Raw genomic sequence first — 16,281 nt, forward strand, 5'->3', positions numbered from 1 at the left:
CCACATCTGTTGAAAGGTGGTATACTCTTAATCCACTATAGTATACTACCTCATAGTCTTTTTTTAAAAATAAATTTTATTTATTTATTTTTGGCTGTGTTGGGTCTTCATTGCTGTGCATGGACTTTCTCCAGTTGGGGCGAGCATGGGCTACTCTTTGTTGTGGTGCACGGGCATCGCAGTGGTTTCTCTTGTTGCAGAGCACGGGCTCTAGGCACGTGGCCTTCAGTAGTTGTGGCTCTTGGGCTCAGTAGTTGTGGCTTGTGGGCTCTAGAGTGCAGGCTCAGTAGTTGTGGTGCACGGGCTTAGTTGCTCCGCAGCATATGGGATCTTCCTGGACCAGGGATTGAACCCGTGTCCCCTGCATTGGCAGGCGGATTCTTAGCCACTGCGCCACCAGGGAAGCCCCTGAAGTAGTTCCTAAGAGTAGGGTGGTTTTAGATTCTTGAAGAAGGAGAAAAGACCCTTTATGGAACAAAGTATAGAAACATACAGACTGTCAGTGGAAGTAAATTTGTAGATCTGGCTATAGATCAGGGATCTGCAAACTATGGCCTGTTTTTGTACTGCCCACGAGTTAAGAATGGTATTTACAGTTTTAAAGGATAGTGAAAATAAAGAATATGTGACAGAGACAGTATGTGGCCTGCAGAGCCTTAAAATATTTACTATCTGGTACTTTACAGAAAGTTTGCTGACTGTTGCTCTAGATCATAGAAATGGGTAGACCTAAAAGAGACCCTCGAAATCATCTATTCTAACCTGTAAAGATATTGATACAACTCTGGCATTTTAGAAATGAGGACTCTGAGTTGGGGAATGACTTTTTTTAATAATAAGGTATAAATGCTGTTGGAGGTGTTTTATATCTGAGGCGTGTAGGCAGCCTATTCACTGATTTATGAAGTCCCTCCACCCAATGTTAACTTTCTTATAAAGGGGCTTCATTTCCATAGTGTTCGTTAATTGAACTTTCATGATAAATAAGTGTTGGAGGGAAGGCCCAGAACAAGAAAGAGGTTGATATACCTATTCATACTGTTTAGAATTCCTTTGTCAATGCACTGCAGTGATTTATAAGACTAACAATAGACATCAAGTTAAAATGTTGAACTCATTACGAGTTACTTATTTCATAGAGTTTTGTTATTCTTGCTGCCCACTACAGTCTGCACCCTAAAGCACAATCCTATGAAGTAGGCACTTTTGTTTTTTTTTTTTACTTTTATCCTCATTTTACAAGTTAGAAAATCTCTCTGAAGCACAGTGTGGTTAAGTAACTTGCCCAAGATCACTCAGCTAACAGGAATAGAAATTTGGGACTTAGGCAGTCTGTCAGTCTACAGAGACTGTGCTCCTAACTGCAGTGTCACATGAGGTATATGGTAGTATAAGTTAAAAAAATTGATACCACAAAGAGCCTGTCACAACCATATCATTTTATTATGACGCACGTGTATGGCAGTCCCCTTTAGGTCAGGTTTAAGTGTTTTATAATTATGCACGCTATCAGCTGCTCCTGCTGTAGCTTTATTTTGAACTCTCAAGGATAAGGATATAACTTAAGCAACTTGTATTTTTATGCAGACTTGTAAAAAAGGCAAAAAAGGCCCAGGAGAAAAGGGCAAAGGTGGAAATGGAGGAGGAAAACCTCCTTCTGGTCCAAACCGAATGAATGGTCATCACCAGCAGAATGGAGTGGAAAACATGATGTTGTTTGAAGTTGTTAAAATGGGCAAGAGTGCTATGCAGGTAATGTTTATTGTGTTCTTCCTGGTTCATTTGTACATTTTGAACTTAAGTGAATTATATAAAATATATCCCTGATTTTTCTAATTGTGTTTAAAAATTTTTTAATACTGCGTATTAGAAAAAAGCAACAAACTAGTCAGAAAACAAGGGATCTGTCTATTCAGACATAAGACCTTTAAGCTGTGTCTTGAGTCATTTTCTGCTGCATTATTTTCTTTTAATGGCATATAATAAAAAATATGTTAAAAAATATGCTGATGTAAACCCTGACTGTGACATTTCAATTTCCTTTGAGTTTATATAGTGGCTGTTAAAACATGAAGTTCTTTGCACATACAGAATTCTTGGCTGAGTGACCTAATGTAATCACTGTCCACTTTAGTGAATTCTTTTGATCACTGTTGTCTATTACAAATTTTATTACTTGTGCTGTTTCTTACCAGAGGAGTACAGAGTTGGAGTCATATTCATGTTAAATCATCCTAAATTTGTTTCTTCATAATTTTATGACAGTAGAAGCATTTCAGCTTTACACTGGAGGCTAAACCCATATGGTTTTTAAAAATTGAATCAACACTATACTCAATATACACGCTTAATGAAATTATTATTTAATTTATAAAAGCTATAGGGAATAGTTTTTTTCCTTCATGGAATTAACTTTCATCTACAAAAGGTGCACATGGATGGTTTAGGGAAGGCTAGTCATTAAACTTTGTTATTAATGAATAACTGAAATGTAAATCTTGATTATAAATATGCATTTATCTAAATATGTATGGTTTTGTAAATAAATTTTAAAATATCAATTGGAACTAATAAGGCACATTTTTTACACGTAAAATGAAAAAGAATTGTTAGCTTTTGAACTATCACCAATTGTATAGTGCAACGTATTTTCTTAAATTCAAATTCACTGTCACTTATCCATATATGGTTAGCTTTCATAGGGTTGTGATTAGGATGTGGATTTTATTTCTTGTTTAATGTTTTAAATGATTATTTTGTGTACACATTTGAAAGAAATAATGTCTTATTATATTACTGTGCTATGGTTTATTTAGTCATTTCCTAATTTAAAAAATTCTCCTCTCTGGTTACCATTTTGGGTTAATTTTATTGAAGGGATAAATTATCTCTGTTAAATTGTATACCATTTCATTACTTTCCTTTTTATATTTATATTATACTTTTCTCTATAATATTTTGTTCTAAGTGGTTAAATGCATTATTTTTTTTCTAATATCTTAACATTTTTGTTAACATCAGAAATCTCAACTTATATCCGCAGCTAATTAGGCTATTCTATTTTTGTCTAGTCTGTAGGGTTTTTTTTTTTTTTAACTTTTTGGCTCATCAGAATTTTTTAATAGAAAATGTGAGGGCTTAGCTTTATATTTCTTTTTGTTAATGGTATCTCAGTGTTTAAAGAGTGAACATTTTTCTTATTTTTGTGTTGCTTATGGTTTGTCATATGTTAAGATTGTACCTCTATGCCATTTGTTTTTCTATTTCTAAGTGTGATTTCCCGCTTAAAAGCAGTATATCCACAGTATCTCTCCATTGATTTCCCTGAATCATCTCTCCACCTCCAGTTTGTTTTGTGTACTCCCACTTGTGTTATCTTTCTAACACCAAATTTGATCAAGGAAGTCTCCTGTTTACAAACTTCTAAGAGTTCTTCCTTATCTAAAAGTTCCAGCCCAGATTTCCTTATGGCATACTTGCTGTTCTCTAGCTGCCATATGTTCTCTGCCCCTAGACCTTTCTTTTTGTTTTTCTTACTGCCTGGAATAGTCTTATTTTTCTCCCTTCCATATCACAGGATTGACTAATTCAAATGTCACTCTTTTTTGGGGAAACATTTTTGGACTCTTATCTCCTTCTCCCCTTGAATGTATTTCTTATTCTTCTCTTTCCAGTATAGCACTTAGTATATTGTATTATAGTTATGCACATGTCTGTATTTGCTTCTAGATTGTTAATTCCTTGATTGGGGACTGTGTATTACTCATTTTTTTGTATCCCCAGGATATCCCTATTTCGGTGATTATGAGTGAGAGTGAATAAGTACAAGACTCACTGTTGGTTTTAAAATAGTTCTTAAATTTTAAGAAAGAAGAAATCATGCATGTGCCCCTAGTTCTATTAGATAATAGATGTTGAATTTTATTGAATGAGTTTTTAGTATATTATTTGATGATTAAAAATTTTAAATATATTTCATTGTGATAGCTTATATTAGTTTTACTATTTGTATTTTATTTGTATTTATTACAGCAGCCTTATGTAAACTCTAGTATAAACTCTTCTTGATCTTCAAGAATAACTTTTTGATGTGATGTGATTTTTTTGTAAGATTTCATTAAATATTTTTGTATCTTTATTGATGAGAATAGCCCTTGTTCTAGTTATCTATTGCTGCGTAACAAACCACCCCAAACTCAGTGATGTAAAAGAACAACCATTTTATTATGCTTAGTGATTCTGTGGATCTAGAATTCAGACAGAGGTAAATAGGGATGTCTCTTCTGTGCTTCCATCCATGATGGCTGGGGTCTTAGCTGAGATAGCTTGAATGCCTGGAGGTGACAAAAGCAGTTATGGACTATAATAATCTGGAGACTTCTTTATTCATGTTTGGTACCTAGTCAGTAGTGATTTGAAGGCTGGGCTCAGCTGGAACTGTTACCTGGAGTACCTACAAATGGTCCTTCCACGTGGCTTTGGCTTCTTACAGTATGGCTTCTGAGTTTGGAGAGACTATCCTGAGAGGAAGTATCTAGTTCTGTAGTGCTGCAAGAACCCAATGCAGAAGTTGAATAGCCTTCTATGACCTAATCTTGGAAGCATCATTTCTGCTGCACTCTGTTCTGGAGAAGGGGACATAGACCTCACTTCTTTTTGGGGAGCAATGTCAAACAACTTGGGGCCATGTTTTAAAACTCCCGTATCACATAATATATTCTCTTGATACTGCCCATATCATATTTGGGGATCATCTTAGAAACATTTCTTTCATAAATTGAGTTGGTTCACATACACAAGCTGCTATAAAATATAGAAAAGGACTGAAATCTAGAAATTAAGCAACATTTTAGAATATGTCCAGTAAATCTCTATGAGCCAGGTTATTCTTAAATAATATTTTCTTTTTCTTTTCTTTTTCATGTGATCATATTATCTTTTTTGTACATCAAATTGTACATATTTTATTCATTCAGTTCATACCCAAATTCCGTACTTATTGGTATATAACTTAAAACATTTTCCCTCCTGACTTTTCATTTTTTATATTAGCTGTAATTTATCATCTTAATTTTTAAAATTTTGTTTATTTAAAAATTTTTTTATCTGTTTTGTGGTTTCCTCTTTTGTCCATGAAGGAATAAAGTGCTGCTTTTATTTTTTAGTTCTGTTTTTTAAAAAATTGCTATATTGAAATATACTTCACAAACCATAAAATTCACCCTTTTAAAGTGTAAATTCAATGAATTTTAGTATTGGTACATTCACAGAGTTGTGCAGCCATCACCACAATCTAATTTTAGAATTTTTTCAATACCCCAGAAAGAAACCTCGTGCCCATTAGCAGTCACTTTCTCCTCACCTGCCCCCAAGTCTAGGCAACCATGAATCTACTTTCTATAAATTTGCCTATTCTGGACATTTCATATAAACGAGGTCATATAAATATATGGTCATTTTTGAGTGGCTTCTTTGACTTAGCGTGTTTTTAAGGTTCATCCATGGTGTGGCATGTATTATAACTTCATTCTTTTTTATTGCCAAATAACATTCCATTGTATGGATATGCCATGCTTTATTTATCCATTCATCCCTTGATGTATCTGTGGTTTGTTTCCACTTTTTGGCTGTTGTGAATAATGCTGTTATGAGTATTATTGTACAAATTTTTGTTTGGACATACGTTTTCATTTCTCTTGGGTAATAAAATAAATACCTAGGAGTTGAGTTCCAGGGTCATTTAATTCTTTAGCTTTTTGAGGAGCTGCCAAACTGTTTTTACAAAGTGGCAGCACCATTTTACTTTTTTACGAGCAGTGTTTTAGCATTCCATTTCTCCAAATTCTTGCCAGCATTTATTATTGTCTGTACTTTTTATTATAGCCATCTTAGTGGGAGTGAAGTGGTATCTTATTGTGGTTTTGATTTCCATTTCCTTTGTGGCCAGTTACACTGAGCATCTTTGCATGTGCTAAGGGCCATTTGTATATCTTCTGTATAGAACTGTCTATCCCGATCCTTTGCCTATATTTTTAATTGGGTTATTTGGCTTTTTAAAATTATTGAATTGTAGTTCTTTATATTTTCTGGGCACAAGTTCCGTATCAGATATATGATTTGCAAATATTTTCTCCCATTCTGTGGGTTGTCTTTTCACTTCCTTGATGGAGTCCTTTCAAGAATAAAGTCTTAATTTTGAATAAGTCAAATTTATTTTTTCTTTTGTCTCTTGTGCTTTTCGTCTAATATATAAGAAGGGTTTGCTTAACTCAATGGTTATGAAGATTTACTTCTGTGTTTCATAGGTTTAACTCTTACATTTAGGTATTTGATTGTGTATGATGTGAGAGAGGGTCCAGCTTCATTCTTTTGCATACAGATATCCAGTTGTCCCAGCACCATTTGTTAAAAAGACTAGTCTTTTGCTATTGAATTGGGTTGGCATCCTTGTCAAAAATCAAATGACCATCAATCTAAGGGTTTATTACTGGACTCTCAGTTTTATTCCATTAATCTACGTATCTGTCCTTATGCCAGTACTCTACTGTCTTGATTACTGTAGCTTTGTAGTAGGCTTTAATATCATGAAGTGTGAGTCCTTCAACTTTGTTCTTTTTTCAAGACTGTTGACTATTCTGGATACCTTGCATTACCCTAAGAATTTTAGGATCAACTTTTCAATTTCTGCTAAGAAGCCAGCTGGGATTTTGATAGGGGTTGCATTGAGTCTGTAGCTCAATTTGGAGGGTACTGTCATCTAACAATATTAAGTCTCCAGATCCATGAACTATCCTACTTTCTTTTGATGCTTATTTCTTATTAATATGGGACTATTAGTGCTCACTACAATATTTTAGTCAAATATCAGTATTTTCTAAGGTATCTATAATATCTATATAGATATCTATATAGATATCACTATATAGTGATATCTATAATATCACTAAGAAATTTCAGTTTATAGAATTGGGTCCCATATTTAGTTTTTAGATTCCTTTTAATGCAAAAATGAGGAAGATGGATCATTTATGTACAATCAGGTGATTAATTTACTGAATTTGATTCCATTTTATTGTTTAAATTTAACTTTAAATTTTAGTATACAAGTGTATGTATTTATTGAAATAATGTGATACCACTTAATGTTGAATCTTAACGACTTTAATCTGACTTAATTAACTCTTAGAACGTTAGAAAAAGCTAATGGTTCTTTTCCCCCTCTGCTGTAGTCGGTGGTAGATGATTGGATAGAGTCATACAAGCATGACCGAGATATAGCACTTCTTGACCTCATCAACTTTTTTATTCAGTGTTCAGGCTGTAAAGGTAAGATATTTATTTTGGAAGCAGAATGTTCTCAAATGTTCTCTTCTTTTTTGTTTCACCTAAAGATTATTAGCACTTCATGTGGAAACTAATGCCACGATACTGAGTTATTTGCATTATAACCATACAAAATGTATGTAAGGAAAAAAGAGCAAAGAACAAAGAGAGAAAGTCTGTTGAGACTGTTATATTCATATGTGAAAGTTAACTAAAAACTTGGCAATTTATAATTGTTATGTTACTTTATTAGATATATTTCCCACTTTCAGCATCTGGTTTTAGGAGCAAAGAAATGGATTAAGAATGGAGGAGGAAGATAATGAAGAGATACAGGTTCAAGTGGCAGGGAATTGTAGAGTGTAGGGAGTTAAAAAGTGCCCTGAATAACAGTAAGTAAGTAAGTAAGTAGGTAAGTAAGTAACTAAGTAAGTAAACTAAGGAATTGGTGACATTTACAGGTTTTTTTCCCTAAAAGGTAGAGAAACTGGAGTGGGGAGCGGGGTCTTTTTTAAAGTGTTTATACTTTATTTTAAAAGATTTTGAAGTAAGAGTAGGGAAAATATAAAATGTCTTCCCTGAGACAAAAACATGTAGTACACACATTTGGCCAGGGAGACAAAATTGTGTAAGTTGGGGAGTCATACATCCTGATCTGGATCAGTAAATGAGTTAGTCAAGATCATGGGCAGGTTCTGATTTATTCTGTGTCTCCCTAATACTTGGCCCATCCTTGAAATTCTAGAAGATGCACAGGCTAATAAATGTTACAGAGTTTTCCAAGGGTATTACATTTTTTTAATGAAAATGGCACCAAAAACACGGGCATTAGAAGTTAGGAGGAGGGAAGATTGCCTAAAAGTAGATCTAAAGAATTAAGGTGCTAAAGAATGACTGATTTAATAAACAAATCTGAAAAGAGATCCCAGAAAACAATTTACTTATGTCTACTCCTTTAATTCTACAAAACGTCTTTAAACATCCTGTCATTGGAATTGGAAAACAAGTAACATTTTAAGAACTGATGCATTTTATGAGGTCGATCACAACTTTCAGTGCAGTCTACATATTAAATGTTATATATGTGAGGCCTGATAGACAAATTTATTAACTTATTGGGTCTATGGTCTTCATAATGCCATTAATATGGCCATTTTTTAGAAATTTTAATGTCTTTTAGAGTGCAGAGTTGCCTAGTTTACTTCTTAGCTAAAGGTAGCTATAAATCAGTATTAGAAAATTCTACTGAATCTGCTCAGAGGAAGTGTTATAGTAATGACAGTATGATGAACCAGATTAACTCTTTAGAAAATGAGATATGTTGATATTATTTTTTTTTGTCTATGTCCATCCCATCTTTCTGGAGTAGAAGGGTACAAGTACCTGTTTGTAGTGTTATGTAATCAAGGGCAATGTCCTTTCTCCTTAGATTCTTTGAAAATGGAAGGTTGATTGCAGAACAAGTGAACAGGTGCCAGAAATAATTTAATGATTTGAAATTCTAATTTTTATATTCAGTCTTACCTATTATACCATAGTTTGATCAGTTTTAGTTTCCTAACTAGGCTTCTGAATTGCAGTTTTAAAACAGCCGTAGTCAGAGCATTTCCCTTTATCAGATACATTCCTTTTCTGGCATCACTGTATTTATAAATCAGGAGCTTGCCCATTAAACATTTGGACATACCTTGTCACAAACAAGGTTGTGAAAATTTTTAAAAATTGAAGGTGTTGAAAACTTAGGTAGATTTAAACACTGCTATAATATTTATTTTAGAAGCAAGGAAGCTCCATAAAGAGGAATTTACCATGTAATCAAAGTTAAGGTCATTAAGTACTTACAAAACATACTCAAAAATATTTTGGTAGAATTCTTTTATAAATGAATTAGAAACATGCTTAAGTGTATACAGTGTACCTTTTCCTGTGGATTTAGGACTGTTAATTATGAGCATCAGTTATTTTACTGTAGTTATGCCTTCTGAAGTATTGAGGTATGTGGAGAGATGTTTGGCCCTACACTGAATGGCTCCAGACTGCTCTGTGGTTGGTGATTCTGTGGCCAGTTGTTTCCTTCTTTCTTTCCTGGTCAGCTGTCACTTTTCAGTTTACCAGTTTTTAAAGCAGTCTTGCTTCATGTCCCCCACACTTTTAAGGCAGTGGGAGCTGGCCTGATGTCCTGATGGCTCCTTTATACCTGCCTCAGGAGTTATTATATGCATGGAGTTTGTGACAGCTATTTTGTTTTCTGCTTATATTTGGGTTTATGGCTGTTATATGGTCTATGAGATGAGAGGAGGAGCTTTAGAAGTTTGTCAAAATGTATGCAATATGTTTACTTTGAGATTTATTTATATATAAATGCTTATTTCGTAGAAATTATTTCAGGGATTGAGTTACTTGTCCTTCTCTAGCACTGCCACGTTTACAGTACCTGGGTATAAAGTATGAAAAGGTTCTGGAGATACATCCATGGCTCTAGATATAAATTAAAAACCTCTCAAAAGGTTTTTGAGAATGTGCTTCTTTAGTCAGGGAAATCATGCTTTCTTTCAAATTTGTTAATATTTTTAAACAATCATTTGGTTTTTTAATGTGGTAAGTAAGGGCTCTTTCACAGTACCAGTAGAAATTGATCTCACCTGGGGCTGGGCAGCAAGATGTAGACTAATAATCTCATACAAATTATTTAACTTCTCTTTGCCTTAGCATCGGTTTCCTCATCTGTAAAGCCAGGATTATAGTACCTCCTATATAGGCTTGTTGCCAGGGCTGAAGTGGCTGGTGCATACGCGGCTCAATGGATGTTAGTTCCTATTCTACTCCTGCTGGTTTTGTTACGCTACTGGAAGGTCTTCAGATTGCATGCCCATAGAGAAGGGAGCTCACATAGCAGTTGTTCTTTTCAGATTTGGGGTTGGAAAGAGAGTATGATGTTCTATTGTTGTTTTTAAATTTATATGCACACACACATGTGCATGCATATATAAAATAGAGCTTGGTCAATTGAAATATATCTAACTTTTATAATAAATCTCATATTCCTGTACCAAGACATTCTTTTATTTTTAAATTAAAAAAATTTTTTTGTTTGGCTGTGCCGTGCTGCATGTAGGATCTTAGTTCCCCAACCAGGGATCGAACCTGTGCCCTCTGCATTGAGAGTGTGGAGTCCTAACCACTGGACTGCCAGGGAAGCCCCAAGACATTCTTTTAGATGTTACTATATTTATGGTATTCATAGTGATTAGACTGGCAAAGAATAAATAATCTAGCATTAGAAATGTGGTTTAGGAAATTCACTTTTTACATTTTTTCTTTTTTTAAAAAATATCTGACACCCCATCAGTGGAAATTCATGTATGACTTCTTCTTGCATTGTCTCCTACTCATAACTTTTTCCTAGAAACCCCTTTTTTGATATTTGACCTATACCTGGCTAACTTTTACTACCTTTTTTTTTTTGAAATACAGTTGATTTACAGTGTTAATTTGAGGTGTACAGCAAAGTGATACAGTTATACTACTTGTAATGTGCATCCTTTCTCCTCGCCTCTTCCATACTCCTTTAAAACTCTAAATGTCCTTATAAGAAACACCTACTTATCCAGATCTTTTTTTTTTTTTTTTTTTTTTTTTGTCTGAGCTATAGTCTTTCTTGGCTTTTCAACTCATTTGGGCATTTATTATGTACTAACTTTAATACTTTATTTTTCCCTTTCTCTCTGCTCCCCGCCCCCCCCCCCCCCGTTATTCTTTGTTTAAACTTACAACTAGATTACAGGCTTCTGGATGAGCAGGAACTACAGCTTACTACTTATGTTTATTTGAAGCCCTTTGAGGGGATGATGGGATGTAGTTGCCTTACATATTGTTGTACTTAATAAAGAAACCTGGCTAAAGTGAAGTCTACCTATTACTCTTTCCCTTATTTTCTTCAGGTTCATCCTCAAGGTTTTAAATGTTACCCTGGATGCTGCCTCATGCTTGATGACATATGCTTTATATTAAAGGGTCTTAGTCATTCTATGCATGAGTAAAGTTAAGTCAAGTAGAAATGGCTAAGGCTGATTGTTCTAGGAAAAAAAGATACCTGTCAGAAGTGTGGGGCTGTTTTCTTGTATATGTTGATAATGGCATTTGTGCTTTATAGGGTTGAGTAACATGGTAAAGATCAAGTGCTATTGAAGTACACCTTATTGTGCGATTGTAGACATCTTAGTGTTAGAGATGGACTTAGGAGTTATTTTTTAAATTTACCATTAACTTCTTACACTTGCACATTTCAGGTGTTGTCACAGCAGAAATGTTTAGACATATGCAGAACTCTGAAATAATTCGAAAAATGACTGAAGAGTTTGATGAGGTAAGTTATTACCCTAAATGTTATGATAATTTTATGCACCTTGATCTTGATTTACTCTTCAGAGTATTAAATTCTGAATATTAGTGTTGTGGGTAAGAGCTTTGGCAGTAGAAATCCAATCAAATGATGGCCATGTGACCTTGGGCAAGTTGTCTTAGCATCAGTTTCATCATCTGTAAAATGTAGCTAAAAATATTTATAAGGCTGTTATGAAAATTGAATGCAGTAATGTTTGAAAAATTCCTTAGCATTTTACAATGCCTGGCATATAGTAAGAACTTAATAAATGGTAGCAGTTTTTATTTGTCAAAAAATTAAAATTTCAAGTAAGAATAAAATTTAAGTGCCTGTAAACATACCTCATGTTTATAGAATGTTGTAGAAGGAAGATTTGATAAATACTTGGGGAACCAGGTACAAGCTTAGGCAAAGGAAAATACATACATACATATATATGTATAAAATTGTTTAAAGTCTTATTTATGTTTCAAATATGAGTAGTAAGAACAATACAAATCCATAATAAGTAGTAGCTTAGACTTTAGTTGATCCTTTATCACGGTGATGTCTTTGAAGTATTGTTGCCAATAAAGACATATTTAGATTTACTATAATATAAACTCCTTCAGGACAGGGATTTTTGTTTGTTTTGTTCACAGCTGTATTCCAGCACCAGTAGTTTTACTCTTTAAAGCTTTTCACCATGAATTTTCAAGTAGAAAGCCTTGTCTCATTTGAGTTTTATTTGATGTTTTTTTGGTTTTTTTTTGCTTACTCAGATGAAGGAGCTTTCAACTATCATTCTAAAAGATAGACAAGAGTTGTTAAAATGGCTTTGATGATCACTAAGTGCTATTAATCAGTCTCTAATTGAGATATAATTATGAGGAATGGTATTATTTTAACTTTCTGATATTAAATGTTTTAGTGAGAACTTTCTTCTAAACAGCTATTTGAAACAAGAATCCTGAAATAAGATTTGAAAATATCAGCAAACCAAGTTGCTAACAGCAATTAAGATGACACTTTTCAATATAGCACTAAATGAGCCAATCAGAAAATGTGGAAGAAAACCTTTTTGTGGAGTATTAGGACCTTATTCTCAGATGAGACATAGTTCAACTTGTTTATGGCATGACTTAAAATTTTAAAAAATGTATGACTCTAATGACAAAATTTAATTGTTAAAAATTTTACTAAATCTTACTGATAAAATGACCGTAAGTTTCTAGGACATTCTTGTCAGAAACTCTTACTTTTAGAGGTTCTGTGTAGTATTGATCTCTGTTTTTATCTTTATGACTTGCTTGTTTTTAATGATTTATGGAGGACCTCAGTGTATCTTCATTGGTGAATGCCCCATCTTATATATGGGAGTACTTGAGTACCTGTCTTTCCAGGTCATTCTAGCTACATTTCCGTTTTTTAAAAAAATATCTCATTGTTTACATCTGCTGACTATTTGATGTCCTGAAGCTAATGAAAACATACATTGTAATCCTTCGATTATTTATAACTCATACATCAATCCATTAGACTGGCTGAGAATGTGATTTCATCATTTTGAATCCATTAAAACATATAACTTTGGTTTGATGTTGGTTTGGTTTTGTTTTAAAGAAATTTAGTAACCGTATCTTTGCTTATCAGAATAATGTTTTGTTTGATGGGAGAGGCTTTTTATTTTGGTATGTAATTGGTATATGTTTTCATTGGTTAGAGTGAATTCAGAATATCCATTTTGTTTTTTTAAAAGATTTATTATTTATGTATTTATTTATTTAGGGCTGCATTGGGTCTTAGTTGCAGCATGTGGGATCTTTGTTGAGGCACGTGGGATATTAATTTGCGGCTCACGGGCTTCTCTTTAGTTGTGGAGCGTGGATTCCAGAGTACGTGGGCTCTGTAGTTTGCGGCATGCGGGCTCTCTAGTTGAGGCGCGAGTTCAGTAGTTGTGGCTCATGGGCTTAGTTTGCCCCGTGGCATATGGTATCCCAGTTCCCTGTCTAGGGATCGAACCTGTGTCCCCTGCATATTGTAAGGCGGATTCTTTACCACTGGACTACTGGGGAAGTCCCATCCATTTTGATCTTAAATAAAAGAGATGTGTTCAAAGGTACCTCTACCTTTGCATATTATTCTCCTGCCTACTTTGAGGATTTATTATAGAAGAAAGATGAGATAAAGGAGTCTTTCTTTAAAAAATAAATTTGTTTATTTATTTATATTTTATTTTCGGCCGCATTGGGTCTTCATTGCTGCGCACGGGCTTTCTCTAGTTGCGGCAAGCGGGGGCTACTCTTCGTTGCGGTGCGCGGGTTTCATTGCGGTGGCTTCTCTTGTTGCAGAGCATGGGCTCTAGGCGTGTGGACTTAAGTAGTTGTGGCACGTGGGCTCAGTAGTCATGGTTTGCGGGCTCCAGAGCACAGGCTCAGTAGTTGTGGCGCACGGGCTTAGTTGCTCCGTGGCATGTGAGATCTTCTCGGACCAGGGCTCGAACCTGTGTCCCCTACATTGGCAGCCGGATTCTTAACCACTGCACCACCAGGGAGGTCCGATAAAGGAGTCTTTTCAAGCTTCTGCCTAGGGTATTTGAAAAAAAAAAGTAAAAGTTTATTAAGTCATGTGTTTTAAATGAAATTGCTGTTTAAAATTTCTGTTTTAGGATAGTGGAGATTATCCACTTACCATGGCTGGTCCTCAGTGGAAGAAGTTCAAATCCAGTTTCTGTGAATTCATTGGCGTATTAGTACGGCAGTGTCAATATAGTATCATATATGATGAGTACATGATGGATACGGTCATTTCACTTCTTACAGGATTGTCTGACTCACAAGTCAGAGCATTTCGACACACAAGCACCCTGGCAGGTCAGTATTTAGAAATATTTTCTGTGCATTTTCTTAGGTTAGAGATGAAAATGATTTTCATTAAAAGAAATGAAATAATGGTGACAAATTAATTTTATTTATTAAGTAGCCCCTAAGAGGACACTCTCCCCTCTCCTTCAACCCTCACGAGTTACTGGGAATGGAGTGATATCTTCAGTTTTGATTTTCTGAAGGCATAATTAATTTTCTTGTGGTAAACCTACTTGTTTCCTATCCACCTCTTCTCCCTTTCTATGGCATAGTGATCTGTTGGGTTCTTGAAATATGTTTTATCAAGGAAGGTATTGACAGCAAATTTGGGGAACAGTCATTTTGGATATGTAATTCTAAATGACTTTTATGCATAGTCTCTGCTAGCATAGTCCCTCCTGGTATGATGGTCACTATAGGATGATGCTTATTTAATCACACCACAAAAAGTTGATTTTTCTTACGCTTCTGAGTAACTTTAGGCTGAGTCAGATTCTTTGCTCTTTAAATTTTAATGAAATGAGTTACATTTTTAAGGTTCACATGATTAATTCTAGAACAGTGGTTTTTAGTGTTGATGTTGATAAAATGTTCTGGTTTCTCTTTTGTGCTGAAAGTACTATTATTGAATATGTGCTTTTTGGTTTGAGTTTGAATAAATCAACTAGGCATTAATTGTTACTATAGTATTCTAAGCCTTAATGATAGAATATTTTGATTTCTACAAAAATGTTTCTTTCTCTAAGTGTGGGGATGTTTTTTCCTTTAGAGTATTTCCCCAGAGAATTAAAGCTATGATTAAAGATGTACTTCTGCTCAGCCCTCCATTTAAAAAAAAATAAAATGCATACAGTCAACCTGTAGGTTTTGCATTTAGATTTGAGGTCACAAAATATGAATGTGATCTTGCTCTGTGAATTTAGGTAGCTTTGTTGTTAAGAACTTGAACAGTTAAAGTAAATTAAAGCATATATGATGGGGTAAGGTGGGTAATTTTAGATCAGAATGACAAACTGGTTTGCTGAAGGTGTGGAATAGCTCAGAAGATTGGAAATCTCTTTTAAAGAGAGCCAATAGCCACAAATTAAGGTTTAGTTTTGTGGTGTTCTATCACGCAGTGAACCAGGTGTGAGACATAGTCTGGACTAAGCTATATTAAGCATAAAGTGTTCAGATATTTCAATTAATAAGTTTGAAATCACAGGCAGTGAGTCTTGTCTTAGTAGCAAGAGTTCAGTAACAGAAGGTAGAGATCTGGAGGAACTCTGATAAAAAGCACTTTATTGAGTGATATTTTACTCTTTGTACTTTTGACTTTTTATCTAGATCTGTCCTTCATAATCGCACCATTGTCTTTATGATGATATGTAATAGAGTAAAATTAAAGGAAATCAAGTACTGATAAAACTGTTCAACATTTCTACACACTGTACTTTGATAAAAAGCACTTAAGTTCCCTCCCCCTTTGGTTACTGGATAGCTAAATGACTGCTGTATGAATCAAAATTTATTTAGAAGGTGAATTGTGGTCTCTGGAAAAGGTCATTGTAGGAGACATATATATCATAGTATAGTGGGATTTGAGCATAGTCTAGAGTCAGATTACCTAGTTTTGAATCTTGGTTTAACTATGTATATGAACTGTGTAGTCTGAGGCAGATTTCTTAATCTCCCTGAGCTTCAGGTTCTTCATGAATGAAATGAGGATAATACTTAACTTTGAGGGCTGTT

The 16,281-nt window shown here is 34.4% G+C and overlaps 1 protein-coding gene across 6 annotated transcripts in view; it reads left to right on the top strand.

The window, feature by feature from the left end:
- STAG2 (STAG2 cohesin complex component) overlaps positions 1-16,281 on the top strand; it is a 116,159-nt gene that overhangs the window by 46,121 nt on the left and 53,757 nt on the right. For all 6 annotated transcript variants that reach the window (XM_082680696.1, XM_082680700.1, XM_082680699.1 and 3 more), the window contains 4 exons: positions 1,588-1,752; positions 7,230-7,326; positions 11,613-11,689; positions 14,355-14,559. In XM_082680696.1, the coding sequence (XP_082536822.1) occupies positions 1,588-1,752; positions 7,230-7,326; positions 11,613-11,689; positions 14,355-14,559 (544 nt within the window). The remainder of the gene's footprint in view (positions 1-1,587; positions 1,753-7,229; positions 7,327-11,612; positions 11,690-14,354; positions 14,560-16,281) is intronic.

This window comes from Grampus griseus (genome assembly GCF_964374135.1).
Source record: "Grampus griseus genome assembly, chromosome: X".
Lineage (NCBI taxonomy): Eukaryota > Metazoa > Chordata > Mammalia > Artiodactyla > Delphinidae > Grampus > Grampus griseus.